The sequence below is a fragment of the Coloeus monedula genome, assembly GCF_965178545.1.
Source record: "Coloeus monedula genome assembly, chromosome: 10".
Lineage (NCBI taxonomy): Eukaryota > Metazoa > Chordata > Aves > Passeriformes > Corvidae > Coloeus > Coloeus monedula.
The window spans coordinates 22193632-22209254 of record NC_138790.1 but is presented as its reverse complement, the minus strand read 5'-3'; the positions used below and the strand labels follow the sequence as shown (position 1 = coordinate 22209254).

Sequence of the window (15623 nt, the reverse complement as noted above, 5' to 3'; positions counted from 1 at the left end):
ACCAGGTGAACCCAGTGTGTCACTACTGGTGTCACACCAGCTCCTAGGTGTTTTACCTGCTTCCAGTCCTCCATCCCTTCTTCATCCGTATTTTATTTGAGGAAACCATGTCCCAGAGTGCCCAAACATGTATCAGGGTCACACAGGTCTGCCTTTGCTCACTGCCCATCCTGCCCCCTGGGCCATGCTGCCCTGGCAGCTTTGTCCCCATGGGGGCTGCGAGCTCCACTTCAGCAAGCCCAGGTTGCTTGGGAAAACCTTGGGGTTGTGTTTCTTGCACAGAGCCGAGCTCTGGCTGGTGCTCAGCAAACCCCAACATGTTACAACCCAGGGATAATGAACAGAGCAATGACTCTACTCACGGGGAGCACCTTCGGCCATCTCGATGGCTGTTATCCCCAGAGACCACAAATCACTCTGTGAAAGAAAGCAGAGGGACACTGCCAGTGGAAGGAGAAATGGACACTTTTATTTACCCTGTTCCCAAGCCTTGCTCATCCCTGAGTCTCCTGAAGGATCAGAGCAGAGACAACAGACCTATTTGGGAAACTCTTTGATTTCATACCTGTATCACTCTTCCTTCCATCTTCCCCCTTGCCAACAGGGACACCCAAATCCCCAGCTCCAGCCAGACAGCAGCAATGAGCTGCCCTCCAGTGCCTCTCCCCCCACCCCACCATCACTAACGAGCTGTGGCTGCACCCCCAGCCCTGGTAATGAGTCCCAGGGGATGGACTGGCTCTCCTGGCAGGGCAGGAGGCAGAGGCTGTACATGCCCAGTGAGAGAAGACGAGCGTAACCCATCTGCTGGACTGCGAACATGACTCAGACCAATGTTGGTGCTTTCATCTAAAGCTGGAAGGGATGGACTCTGCCTTCCACCCTTCCTCTTGTACATCCAGCTCTCCCTTGCCCTGCTGTCTGCCATGTCCCTGCAGTCCCACTTCACCTTTCTCCTCTCCACTTCAAGAGCTGCCCTTTCTAAACCGCCTCAAGCCTCTAAACATACCATTTAGTGAATAAATCCCAGAAAGGTTGTTTTTCCCAGCACGGAGTCCCAAAACCCCAGCCAGAGCTAGAGAACCACAAGCACCTTTTCACATACACCCCCCGCAGGAAAGACAACTTGGATTTTCAATCTCAAGGCACTTTTCCTTGTTTTTAGCTCAAGTTCTCCCTTAACAAATGCTGTCCTAGCTACACATCTTTGTACCTGCTTAAAAATTCTCTCTCAAATCTTATTTTCAGCCCTTTCACAGCACAGTCTCATCCATTCTTTGTTTCTGGTCAGCTGGGATTTCTGCTGCATACTTAATTATCACAGTCTTTCCACATGATTCAGCACACATGACCCCTTCCCTCCGGGTTGCCACTGAACTCCTTCCAAATTCCTAATGTGTCTTTCCATACTGAGGTGCCCAGTATTATATGCAAGATGCCAAGTGATCTTAAAGCTGGAGGAATACAGAAAGGGATTATCACCTCTCTAAGTCTCCCAGAGAAAGCAGAAAACTCAGCGGGAAGCACACATTTTATAATGATCTGGAATTCAGGATTTTTTTGAGTGGTTTTTATTTTTAAGACTGAAAAGCCTTTCAGTCCATCCAGCAAAGGGATGCTGTGCTAATGTATTTGCATTGCCTTAACTTGGGAAGGGAAGCAGGCTTCTTTCTCCCCATGCTTTTGATTCTAAGCTTATTGAGAAGATATCTCTAAAGAAAAAAGGAAGACTGGCTGGGGAAAAAACCAACAAATAACCTCAGCAGTGGGGGGTTTCTATTTGTTCTTTTTTAAAGTGGTTTATTTATGTGAGGAGGTATTTACTGCCTCCTTCCATAGATTACACAGGCATCTCTTTCTGGCTAAGGAAACAGTGAGATCAGAGGCTTTTTGTCCAACAGATTAAGCCTGTGAGGATTCCTTTTCTCACCCTATAAATCTCATCTTTTGTATATAGTATCTTAAGCCAGTCAGCTAAACCTGAGAGCATCTGATTTGCATCCTTTTAAAAAGAAATAATTATCATTTACATCCTCCCCACCCTACTTCAAAGTGAGAGCATCAGGTGCGGGGATGTGATCCGGGGTATGGGCTAATGTCCAGTGGCTCCCACATCACCAGGAGCTCTGAAAGCACCCTGCATGGAGCGTGTCAGCAGCAATCAGCCTCCTGTTCCACACCCCCAGCCATGGAAAAATGGCCAGGGCCAACTTCAGAGAGGCGAGCGCCCGGCTCGCTGCGAGCATCTGATCCTCGGGGACAATAGAGATTCTGGTCCTGCTGCCTGTGCATCAGTCCACGGCATATTAAGTGCCCCAGTTATTCTGGCAAGAGGAAAATCCTCGGGGATTTCAGAGGGTAGAAAGTAGCCTATGAAGATATCAGTCCTTTTTAAGAGAAAGAATAATAAAAAGCTGTGATTAATGAGAGTGTGGCACAGGCAGCTGTCGGAGAAGTGGTGAGAGCAGCCAGTGCAGGGTGCAGCCCTGTCATGAGGCACTGCCCTCAGCAGAGCTGAGGAAATGCCCATTGTAATTGGTTAATCAAAGAGTAATAGGTAACTGGAGATTAAACTATTTCTACACATCCCCATCCTTAACTATTTCTGTAACCCAGAGTCTGAACTCGGACTGGAGAGCTGCTGTCTGGAAAACCATCGGTTCAAAAGTTGACTGATGCACTTAAATGGCTGCAATAGCAAAGCATCATTTGGTTATCTTAAAATCATTCATTTCTCAAAAATTTCTCTGAATGATCAGTAATTGCAGCCCAAATTGTACCACGATGGTGGGCTGTGGCTCTGTTACATCAGAGTGTTCTACTTTCAGAAAGCAGCTCACACCAGAGGGTCTCAAAGCCCTTTTTAAACACCACCTTGTGAAGTGACCTCTCAGCATGCACACAAACAGAGGTACAGTGAGCTTCACACATGCCTGAGCTTCCCCCCCAGAGTTCATGTGTCAGTGTCCTGACCTCCTCTCTGGACACACTCAGTGGACCTTAGCAGGCTTGGAGTTAGAAATTCAAGCTCTGGACACTCCAAAAAAACAAGGAATAAAAACCCAAGGGATATTTCTACAGATGTGTGTCCAGAAACTTGTAGTAAGGCAGAAACAGGATAAACTATATTAAGCTCTCCCTGCTTTAAACATCAGACCTCTCTGCAGTTTGAATGGGCAGGTGGGACTCCGAACCTTCCTGTGGATCTGCTGCATGGCACAGGGCTCTGTGCCACATTATAACTCAGCAGCGATGTTGTGCTGCCACCATTCCAAAAATAAACTTCAAACAGGCTGGAGAGACATGTGAAAAGTAGGTCAGCCCCCTAAATGTCTGACTGTGTGGCAGCCTTCATATCTCCTTGCAAATATCAGCCTGCAGGCCAGAGGATGTGATTTTACCCTTTCTAAACCCGACCTGACTCCTCTCCAGAGTAAATAGAGCAAATACAGCTTGTTTGACTGGAGTATTTAAATACACAGCACCAAAAAGCAGGGTAGCAGGTAGGAAACCTGAGTCTGACACCCTTCTCCACACGGGGAAAGACTCCTCACAGTAAATTTGGATACGTGAACAGCACAACAAAGCTTCAGGATGGACCTGAACTGGCATCCCAAAATCCCACAGCCAGAAAGCAGGAGGAGCCTGCGCTGCCTGCCAGTGTGTTTTTCAAAGCTGCAAGGATATTCTGGATTCCTGAGTAAGAAGATGCTCATTTAGGTACCTTGAAGTCGTAAGTGGCATCGGGATTTTCATCGCAGGCGATGACCTCGGGGGCCATCCAGTAAGGCGTTCCAATGAAGGTGTTTCTCCTGCCCACCGTCCTGTCCAGCTGGGCGCTGACACCAAAATCCACTGCGGAGCAGGGAGACAACGGGGCACCGTAAGGTCAGAGACAAACCTGAGCAACACTCTGCTGCTGAATGTAAAACATTGTGTTTGTTCAGAGCAACGCCACACGGCCAGGAAAGAAAGACGTGGCTGAAGACATCCCTGTTTGATCTCTGCTGGGATCAACAGAGGTCAATCAAGGACAAACCTGATCATCTGATGTCCAGGTTTTGTACAAAACCCTGTGCCTTTTCCTCCTTGCCAGGAGGCAATGAAAAGAAATCACAGCTCCTCATACTAATGAGAAACAGGGTTAGCAACATGAATAAGCAGCAGCCTTTGTTCTACGCTTGCTCATTTGAATTAAAGCCTGCCAAATACTGGTGGAAGCCTCATTTTTCTACCTAAATTCTTGCTGCAAATGGCAGAAATGCAAAAGACTTAAGGAACTAAGGGCCAAGGACAACGGCCCACGGGAAATGTCAAGCAGAGAGCTGCAAAATGAAGCAAAAAATGATGAAATCAAACCAATGAGAGAATACTCTATGGTCCACTAACTGCACTTTGCACAACACAATGGCTGGAGATTTGCCCCAGAGAATTTCCCCTTGGAGGGGAATCTTCACCAGCATAAAGCCAAATGAGCTGGTGGTGCCATCTGTTAAGCCAGGGTTTTATTCTGCTGTAGATGGAGAGAGGAGGCATGGAAAACCAGGCTTGCACCACACATGACCAGTGTAAGGGATCTGCCAATACCAGCGTAAATAAAAATGTGCAAAGACAGCCTTAATAACATTGATAGTGGACAAGCAAGGATGTGAGCACATCATCTGCACTCATCTGCTGCCTTCCATATGATCACCACACCAATGCCAGGGTGACTAACACAGTGCACAAATTCAGAGTAGTTCTTGCAAATTAAGCCCCCTCCATCAGGTTAGCTTGGAAAAGGAGTCTGGACCATGTCACACTAAACTGAATGGATTATCCTCCAGGACACTGCTATGCAGCTGTGGGGGAACAGCCCTTGGCAACATCTGGTGATGCACACAGGGCAGTTTTCAATCCAGGGCATGAAAAACTGGTGTTGGTTGTTTAACCTGTACCTGTGGCAGAGCTGTCTGAACAGAAACACCACTGCAAGTGCACCTCTGCTAAGCAGAACCTGGCCATCAACCCCTGGCACTTTAAGGCACAGCACTCAGTCAACACCCAAGGCCATGTTATCGAAGCCAACATGACAAAACCCACAGAGGAGCTCTTGGTACCCATCCTCTTTCTTCAGGTCACGTACAAACCAGTTTTGCTGCTTCCCCCCAGCCAGCCCAGCCGCAGTTTCCAGGAGTTCTAACCCACCCTTACCTAGTTTCACTTCTGCATTTTCCGTCAGCAATACATTCTGTCCCTTGATGTCTCGGTGAATTACTTTGTGCTGGTGTAGATGACTCAATCCCTGGAGAATTCAGAGAAAGGTTAGAGGAACCCAAGTTCAAAGCATGTTATTTTCTGACATTCCTCCTCAACCAATTATGCTCCAGAAATGAAAGGTTCACAGTTGGAGTTAAGCACTGGAGAATGCTTTTGTTTATCACATGCTCCAAACACTGTCCCATGTCCCATGCTGGGAGGACATGCCTGGCAAGGAGCCTGTCAGTTCTAAAGGGATTAAACCCAATCTTTCACATTCCTGCAGGAACCTGTATTAACCCAAATTCTTCCATCGCTCCAGACATGATTTCCCCCATGTGCTCCGTTGCCTCAGGGAGCCATTTCTGTGGCAGAAATAACAGAATGGGTTTGTCTCCTTTCTCTATTTCCATCATCCAGAAACTAAACAAAACAATTCTCTTGTTATATCGGTCCAATAAACTGGATTTCAATACACTGAGAAGCTTGTGTTAAAAAAGCTACCATGCAAATACAAATGTTATAACTTGCACACATCCCTAACAGAGATATAGCTCAAGTAAAAAGCCTGTCTCAAAGGCTAAAGATAAACTGGCTTTGCTGTTGTGCTGGTTTATTAGCTCATTAATTTCTTTTTGCAACGCACATTTTTATTTCATTCATTTATTATTTCAGTTTCAAAGTAACATCCACCCAGATTGCCATCTTAGGAAAAATATGGATTACTTCAAAAACTAATTTTGCATTAGGTTTACATTTCATATTAAACATTCATATTTGAGGAAGGAAGGGATTTCTGCTATCGCTTCTGGTAGTTATTAGTCATTTTACACTCGTCACCTTGGGAAAACTGTGGAACAGATTATATCTGTATGGGAGTCCTTATTTTAGCCATATTATACTTGGTTACAGGCACCTTTGAGCATCGGAGCAAAGTGAAAATTCCACTGAATTTCAATAAATCCTTTAACAATGTGGGATTGAGCCTTGTGTCAGAATTCCAACTGTCCACCACTGTCCGAACCACGTGAGCCATGTTCTTCCATGTGAAGGTGGGAGCCTTTCCTCACCCCAAACCCCACAGAGGTCACCCGCCCCAATGTGTGGCCAAACTGCAACGGGTGGCACTCGATGGTGGCCCCGGGACATGAGTCAGGCTGGGTTCTGACTCACTGCCAGGACTATTTTAAGGAGCTGGCTCACGGAGCTCATACACATTTTAAAATAAGCCCATGTAACTGTGGCCTCCTGGCACTGAAAGCAGTGTCCATACAACAGCTGATGAGTTACAGTGCCAGCATCTTTTGCACATCATGCTGGTGTGGATAGTGGCATTCAGGGACAATGCAGAAGTGCTGTGCCACCTCTGGACAGCCATAGCAGCCTCAGTGTCAGGCACATCCTTTCAGAAAGATCATTTTGCCTCATTTTCTTTAATAGAATCATTGAATTGTTTAGGTTGGAAAAGACCTTTAAGACCATCTAGTCCAACCATAATCCTGACAACTGCCAAGGCCAGCACTAAACCACGTCCCTAAGTGGCACATCCACACCTCTTTTAAATCCCTCCAGGGATGGGGATCCATCCTTCCCTGGACAGCCTGTTTCAATGCTTAACAACCCCTTTGATGAAGAATTTTTTCCTAAACCTCCCCTGGTGCAACTGGAGGCAATTTCCTCTCATCCTATCACTTGGACGGCTCTTGTACAGATTTCCTTCACATGCCAAATATTTCTGTTTCCTCTTGAACAAATCTTCAGTTCCCAGAACAATAGATGTTAATACAGGGCAACCATTACAATCCCATCCTCCAGCCTCAGCAGTGCAAAATGCAGGGAAGTCTTTGCTGAAGCTGCCATCTCCCAGTACATGAAACTCTGGCATGGCCCATTTTAAGACATTTCAGTCAAACATTTATATCATGAATATAAAAGCTGCAGCATCCTCATTAAAGTCAGACATGTGGGTTTAATAAAACATAGGATGCTTTTTAATCAGGAAGATTCTTCTTTCCACAGACATTATTAGTCCTCCACCTTTCTGTTAACTAAAAACATAATTCTAAACTAAATAAATCTTTGCTCTTTTAACACTAATAGGAGATGATATTTTTGTTGAAGGAAAAAGAGGGTTAAAACTCAGGGAACTAACAGAGCTAAAGGGCATTAAGCAGGACTTATTTATTATGCATCATACAGGCACATGAATCATTCAGGCCTGCCAGCACCACACAGGCTCCAGCCCATGGCAGCCCAGCATCCACGAAGTCTGCGGAGCCAAAGGCTTCCCACGTCCCCTGAGCACTCAACTGCCACACTCCCAACAACATTCAGCTCCCCCTGGACACGTACCCGCAAAATCTCTCTGCAGATGTAGGCAATCCACTCCTCCTTCAAGGTGTTCCCCTTCGTGTTCTTGATGAGATCGGTGACGGAGCCCGCGCCGCAGAACTCCATCACCAGCTGCCAAAGGGAACAGGAATGTAATTAACGACATAAATGTCATGCAGTGACACCACCAGCAGCATCCCCCGGGCTGCCTGGCCCCAGGGCAGGACCCCAACGCTGGCATTGCTGCTGTGGGGACCCCATGGTGCTACACAGAGCCATTGGGACATCATCCTGAACCTATCAGCTTGTAATCCATTTGGGGTTTGCTATAAAATGAAACAGTAAAAGGCTGGAAGGCTTGAAAGGCTTGTGGCCCTCCAGAAGATTGGGAGCAAGGAACAGGAATCAGTCCAGTGCTGAAAATCAGTGGAGGAGATCCAGAATCTCAAACGCTACCCCTACATGCCCTACTTTATACCTGTGATCAATGTTTAGTATCAACAGCAATAAAACAAAACTCTGGCTCTTGCGTAAGTCCTTCAGTTCTGAAAATACAAAGGCACTGAGGCAGATATTTGAAAGCTTCCTATGATTTAAGAACCAGGTGTACTTTTCAATTTTTATTTTTTATTAACCAGACAACCTTTAGTTCTGATCATGTTTCTGAGCAGGAAACTTCCCTTGAGGGGAAGGTTGCCAAGCAGTGTCAGGCCTCCTGCAAGAGAGCTGCTGTCCTGCTGCTCAGGTTGGTTCCAACATGACTGGCCACCACTGCTTGTACCACTTCCAAAATTTCAGAATATCAAATATAGAAGTGTAATGATCTAACCCAGCCCAAACTTAATCTTGTCATTGAACAACTGTGAAATAAACGTTACAAAAATAGCACGGGATGTGAGTCTGCCTCCCAGGGATTTCACAGATCCCCAGGGCATGCAGGAGCCATCAGCGTGCTCCAGAAAGCAAGCACAGCCCATGTGTGAAAGAAGCTTCCTCCAAGGCCTGTGCAAGTGCTTCTTCTCAGATGTGAAACCATGTTTTCCAATTAGATCTGCTTCCTACTTAAAGATACTCGCTTGCCAGTGGTTCCTTGCCAGATTCTTCGATGTGCATGTTTCAAGTTTCTTATCACATGAGGCTTACATGGCATTTTAACGTTCTCCAAGCAAGTGACATCACTATCAAAAGCACAGGCCAAGAAGAGAATTAAAATGGCAGAAGGGTTACTCCTGACCAAATTGCACAAATGCAGTGATTTAAGACTATCATAAATTATAATGATTATAAAATCCAGACACAGGATGGCCATAAACCTTTGGGCTAAATAAAATACTTGAGCAGACTATACCTTACTTGGCTTTGACCATGCTCCTATCTTTAGTTTTGATGTTGAGTTTCTCTTCTCTTCCTGAACAGGTGCTGAAAAATTCTGGGAATATCCCTGTTATGTCATGAAAGTGGCTTCAAGAAGTGGAAGAAATGGCAGAAATGGATGGGTCACCGGCCAAAATCTGCCCCATACAAAGGTATGGGATATCTGCGTATACTGTCAACAGTAAGGACAGGTAAGCACCAGAGAGGGAAAAAAACAATGCAGATACTGCCATAATATCAATTTATCAACACTAAGGGTATGTTTAGCCTGGAAATGAACAGTCTTCCAGGAGAAAAATTAAAATGAACATAAGTCCTTGCTGATTTTAGGGCAGAGCTTAATACACTCAGAAAAGGCTTCAAATGGCACTTGGAAAGTGCTTTGCCCTCACACACTTGCATCATGACCAATTTTCTTAAGGGATGAAGTCATAACAGAGTAAGACAATAAACTGGAAATGCATTTTGAATTTTTATTAACCATAATTAAAATTATCATCAAGATGGGCTAAAGGTAAGATCATCTTCTGAAATTTAATTTGCAAGGACATTTATTGAGGAAGTACTTTTAAATACAGTTCATTTAGCATTGACTTAGCTCTTCATACCAGAGTGACAGCAAACTTCATAAGCAAGGCAAATTCAGAAGCTGCAGCTGTAAATCTCTGTGTCCTGCTGTCTCATGAATTTTTTGTTTAAAGAGCCTTTGCAGTTTTCAAATCAACCACCACTTTCCTCAGTTTGGGAATGGCAAGACCTCTTCTCCGATCTCTGCTGTGTATTACCTGGAAGAACCCAAAACCTTCAGAACACCAACCCAAATCCATCCTACAGTGAACTGCTCCAGCTTGTCTAGAGGAACTCCCCAAATCAAATCCTTTATTGCACAACACATCCTTCTGTGTTCCTATGCCCCAGCCCAGGAACAATTTGACTTCTTTTAAGTTACAGAAAACAAGCACACAACACCCTCAGGCTAAATGCTACTGGAAATCAATCCTTCTGCTGTGTGTGTAAACAGAACCTGGGTGCAACATGGTCCCATATGCCCAGGCCACCCAAATTTCTCATCCCACCCCACCGCCTGGCTCCCATGCAAAAGAGTCCCTCACCATCTGCATCGTGGGACCTGAAGCCAGTGACAGAGCATTAAAAGCACAGAAACCTTCCCTTGATGGATCTGCAGAAAAGCTGATGCCCATTTCAGAAACAGAAATGGCAATCAAATTGGTGTTAAACAGCAAATAAAATACTCAGTAGCAAGATAAGCCCAGGTTTTCATTGCTTGTGTTGGTGCTGGGGTGGGAGCACTGGGGCCAGCACGACTGCGCTCTCTCCTCTCCAACAGCAGCATCCAACTGCTCTCACACGAGTTCCTCCATAAATGACTTGCCTGGCTCTGCCCTGCCTGCACCTCCCTGCACATCGAGGCCAGCCAGGCAATCCACGCCCCTTGGGGAGGCAGCAGGCAGCTGCCACCATGGGTCCTGAGCAGGCTGAAGGCTTCAGGTTAGGGATGGCAGCAAAAGGAGCTGGGCTCATAGTCCTGAAGTGTTTACAGCACTGACATTGCTTTGAAGAGGAGTGAGAGTTAAATAGTGCTGGATTACTCTGCCAGACAGCAGCAGCAATCTGCTCTGGTAACCCTGAGCTCTCGGTCAGGAGCGGAGGAGCAGCCCCGATCCCCTCACGCTCCCCTGGGACTGCAGAGCTTGGAGGGACTGAAGAGAGATACAGCTCAGCTGAAAACAGACCCCTCTCAAATGTTTCATGATCCAATTTCTGTAATGCAAAGAATCAGCAACTGCCCAAAAACATTTTTCAGGGTATATAAGCAGATTAAGAGCAATCCTGCTCAGAGCTGCATAGGTGTAACCCAGTCCTTTGACAGCTCATGCCCAATTTTCAATGGAGCCTTGCTGCCCCCGTTTCTGCTCTCCAGATCCCTGGTGTGACTCTGTTCACATTACCCTAAACCAATTCACTGGGCCCCCACAGCTCAACAGAGTGAAAAAACACATATGCAACTACACAACCACATCCCTGAGCATTGCACGGCTGCAGTGGTGCCACCCTGACTGAGGGGCTGTTCCCAAATCACCCTCATTCCTTTTCCCCCCACATTGCCCCAGATTATCTGCTGCAGAGGACACCCTGGAGGCCACTCCCACCACGTGGGTATCTGGCAACCTGCCTATTAGCAATTTGTCCCCCTTGGTGACAGATGTGGCCACGGGCAAGGTTGCCATGGCAGCCCATCCATCGCAGCCAGTGCCGCTCGCCCTGGGGACCGCGCTGGGCTCTGCCCTGCCCTGAGTGGGCTCTGGGTTGCTGCCAGCCATTGCTCAGCCCCCACACTCTGCACAGCCCCTGTGCCTGCTGCCTGTGTTGGGAGGGGGCTGCTCTGTCCATGGTTTCAGTGCACAGTGGACAGCAAGGGCAGACGACCAGTGTCCAGCTGAGTGGCACCTCCGTGACCCTGCACATGGGCACAGTGTATGGGAAGCACAGTGTCTGCAGCTTCCAGCAGTCCTCAGGGCAAGGGTCCTTCGGGATGGGGTCTCCTCCCCCATCCAGTTCACACTTCCTAATGAATGCCTCATCTCCCACCATTTTAAAAAACAGCCCCCCTGGGTTAGGCACACCCTGGTGTCCCATAGCGTAGATTTGAGATGAGCAAGGGGAATTTAATGAGTTTAACTCTGAGAAGCAGCAGTTAACTGATTATCTGGGTCCTCATATCCCCTGGAAATCATCCCAGTTTCCCTGTCCCCTTGCACCAGAGCAGGACCTCCTCAGCTCAGCTAGTGAGAGGCACAAACCCTCACAAAGACCCACAGCACCTCAGAACACAACACATTATCCAACATAAGAATAAACCTCCCCATATTTTTAAATTTCTTTTTAAATGTTCCATAAAGGTTGTCCCTATGACTTTTGCTTCCTTTTTTTTTTTTTTGCCTAACATAGCAGATTTGTGATACATCTGCTAAAACACCCTCTGCACAGCTCTTTAATTTCTGAAAACAGGGTTGTTTAGTGAGCTTGAGCTCATCTTTCAGGGCAAGTGGCTGCTGTGGAATGGAGCAGCAGCACCAACAATACTTCATGTCGGAAGCCTGCCACGTTTCCGAGAGATCTTAATCTCCACTGAAAGAGTTCCCTATTTTTTATTTCCGTATCAGCCTCCCGAGTGTCGATAAAAAGAATTACTTGGGCATTATCAGAAACCGTTTTATTTCAACAAAGAGCCAATGAAAAATAAACAAGCCTTTATCTGTGAGGCAAGACTGATAGAGTTCACACGAGTCCTAATTCAATCAGATCCTGAAACAGCACCTATTTAACACAGTGGCACCAGCACACCTCTCCTCCAGGGCTGGGGAGCTTTCCTAGGAATAGCTCCACCAGTCCCAACACTGGGCATGGACTTAAAAAACTACTCACACCCCTGTGCAAGAAAAGCAGGTTTTGAAAGGCCCCAAACTGAGAGGAGAGGTAGCAGTCTGGTAGAGAATTCAGATTATCTAGTCTACCTTTCCTGGGGGCAAGAACAAGCAGCACAGCTGGATGATGACCACCTTCTCCCCCTGACTTGGGGTATATGAAGGTGATACAGCACATACAGCCTCCTCTGCTATACCATGGTGATGGGGATTGATGGAAGAATCCTAGAGTTTCTTGAGTTGGAAGGGATCCCATAAGGATCATTGAGTCCAGCTCCTGGTCCTGCACAGGAAAACCTCCAGAATCCCACCCTGTGCCCGAGAGCTTTCTTCAAACACTTCCTGAATTCTGGCAGGCTTGGTGCTGTGACCACTTCCCTGGGGAGCCTGTTCAGTGCCTGACCACCCTCTGGGGGAAGAACCTTTTCCTGACAGCCAACCCAACCCTCCCCTGACACAGCTCCACACCATCATTCTGCATGCCATGCCTCTTAATCCAAGGAGTTCTCTAGTGAGCTTTTCTTTTTGAAAGTTTGGGCTGTTCTTTTACTAACACTTGTGTATGCCAAGAGCCCTTTGTACCGGAGCTGGAGGAAAGAAACCAAACCAAACCAAACCAAACCCTCTTGGCCTGGCCAGAGGACACAAACCCCAGACCCAACCAGAGTAAAGCCACTGAGCAGAGGCCAGCACCAGGGAAGGCTCCTCTCATTACTGGGGGACTTGGCACACAGCTGGTGGGGTTTTTTCCCCTCCAGGCACTCCTGCAGCACAAGGAGGAACATTGTGGGTTGTTTTAATATTTCAGTTAAAATAAAAAAAAAAACCTATAAACCAGCCAAAGCCAAATGGAATTTCTTGGGATGAAAAAGCATTTCTCAGCCTGACAGCTTTCGCCTCACTGAATCCCAGGCCAGCTGCAAAGAACATGTTTTTTACGAGTTCCCACCAAAAATACCCTGAACACCCAGGCTACGAACGCTCCTGGAGTCCAAGCCCCCAAAGCCTTCCCAATAATTCAGTGTACCAGAAAGTCTTGGGGAACAAAAAAGCACAGAAGTCCATTAACTCCAGTTTTCTCCTGGGGGGAATGTCCTCTGAATCCCTCCACTTCCCACTGGATGCTCTGGCATGTGGTTACAAGGGCAAACAGCTGAAGTCACTAAATGTTTTGCTAAAATAAAGCCTATGTAGTACAGAAACTACAGGGAAAAGGGTGCTGCTGCTCTTCAGCACCTCCATGGTCTCCCAGGTGAACCATGGATATTTGTTACTCCTGAAAATTTATGCTGTAGCAACCTTGCTCGGGCACAGAAAAGCTTTGGAAACCACACATGGCTAAGGAAGAACTGACTGGATTTACAGGACTGTGAGGAAATAAAGACTTTTTTGACCACAGGACAACATCCAGGTCATTGTACTGATGATAATTCCAACGTAGCCTTCTCTTCAATGGAGCTCTAAGGAAAGCAGGGTCCTACGCTGCTGCTCTGATGGCCACGGGCACTGCAGGCTGCTGCTCCAGAGACTCCAACCAGCACAGCCAAGCTCAGAACACAGCACAACTTTAATTAAATTTACAGCAACGGCCAGAGCCCCGATCTGCGGTGTCACTGCCCTGCCCGGCCCCTGAGCACCAGCTGCTGCCAAAGGGAGTGGGCTCTGATGCTCTGTCTCTCCCCAAGGATAGAGCGGATTTAAACTCCATACTCCCTGCTCTGGGAATGCTGAATTAATACCCAAGAAGGCCCTGACAAGGGAAGCAGCGGGAGGAGGCAGCTGAGGATTTACGGAGACACAAAGCAGCTTGGTGCCCTTCAGCAAAGTCAGGCGTCTCCACGGAAGTGGCTGAGCAGCCACAGACTTCCCTGACCTCTCCTCGCTGTTCCCCTCCTCTTTATCTGCCTGCACAGACTCCATGAAAACACGAAGCACAGGGGGCAGCACCAACAGCTGCCAGGAACCACGCAGCATCCCCCCTCAGCTTCCGTCTTCCCAGCAAAGCTCCCGGCTCCCTCCAACTGCCAGAGGATGGAATGATTTTCATCTGAATATTGTAACAAAGAATAAAAATGGGTTTACAATCAGCCTGCGAAGATTTTATGGCAAAATGGAGAAGTGTTTTGCAGTGCAGCAAGAGCCTCTTCAAAGGCATAACTTTGAAAAAGATGGATGCAAAATAAGGGGTTTTGTGTAAGTTGGGTGCTGGTAAGAGGACAATTCAGAGTAAATAATCTGTATCAAATCCCAGTTATTTTAAAGAGAAGAAAGCAACTTACCCAGAGCTGATCATCCATTCCTGGTGGGTTCTTTTTAATAAAAGCACCATAATACGTAGCAATATTTCGGTGGTGAGAATACTTCTTCAGCATGTTAATTTCTTGTTTGATCTCTTCCTCTTCATCCTGGGATGAGGTGAAAAGAAAAGAAAAACAAAACCAAAGGCATTAGGAGATGGCACTTCACAGGGTCCAAGTTGTCTTTGTATGTGGGTGAACCTCCAAGCACCCCATTCCTGATCAAACTCTCACAGCTTTTTTGCACCATTTTTTACAGCCACTTTGCAGCAGATCCTGGGAGCCTGAGAGCTGGACTGGAGTCTAATGTTGCTGTGAGGCTCAACCATACCTGCATTACCCCAGTGATGCATCACACACCCTCACAGACACACCAGAGGCCCAAGGTGTTCTTTTAGAAACCACTGCATGGCAGAAGTGCTCCTGTGCTCCCAGCCCTCTGGCACATCACTCCTGCCCACCACAGAAGGAGCACAAGACCTCTGGAGAAACCAGGAGTTGCTGGTGGTGGGGTGGCACCACATTGGGAGCAGGCAGGTGCTGCCTGTCCACAAACTCCATCAGACTAACTCAGTCCTGGTAACAAGTACCATTCCTATGGGCTGTCCCAGCCCCTCTCTGTCCCATCTGCAAAGTGGCATTAGCTGAAGCAGCTGAGACAGAGGAGCCACACCAATTCCTGTTTTGATATCCCACCTCTTTGTTCTCAGACCCATCAAACGTGCCCTGGTTTTATTTTAAGCTGACCGAATTCCAGCCTGCTGTATTTCCACAGGCAGCACTTAGCACCTTGATGTCAGTGAGCTTTATTATAAAGGACCAGAAGGGCTGTTTGCTCTTTATCCTCCTTTATTCCCCTCGTGTCCCTCACCTGCCTCTCTTGACCTCAGTTTTTCAGATGGGCAAAGGACAAGACACCCACAGAGCAGCACAGCTG

The 15623-nt window shown here is 47.1% G+C and overlaps 1 protein-coding gene across 3 annotated transcripts in view; it reads right to left on the bottom strand.

Annotated features, from left to right (window-relative positions):
- The window catches only part of TNIK (TRAF2 and NCK interacting kinase), a 151460-nt gene that overhangs the window by 53126 nt on the left and 82711 nt on the right, over positions 1-15623 (bottom strand). For all 3 annotated transcript variants that reach the window (XM_082288219.1, XM_082288221.1, XM_082288220.1), the window contains exons 4-8: positions 14669-14794; positions 7591-7701; positions 5194-5284; positions 3725-3855; positions 363-417 (exon numbers count right to left, since the gene is read on the bottom strand). In XM_082288219.1, the coding sequence (XP_082144345.1) occupies positions 363-417; positions 3725-3855; positions 5194-5284; positions 7591-7701; positions 14669-14794 (514 nt within the window). The remainder of the gene's footprint in view (positions 1-362; positions 418-3724; positions 3856-5193; positions 5285-7590; positions 7702-14668; positions 14795-15623) is intronic.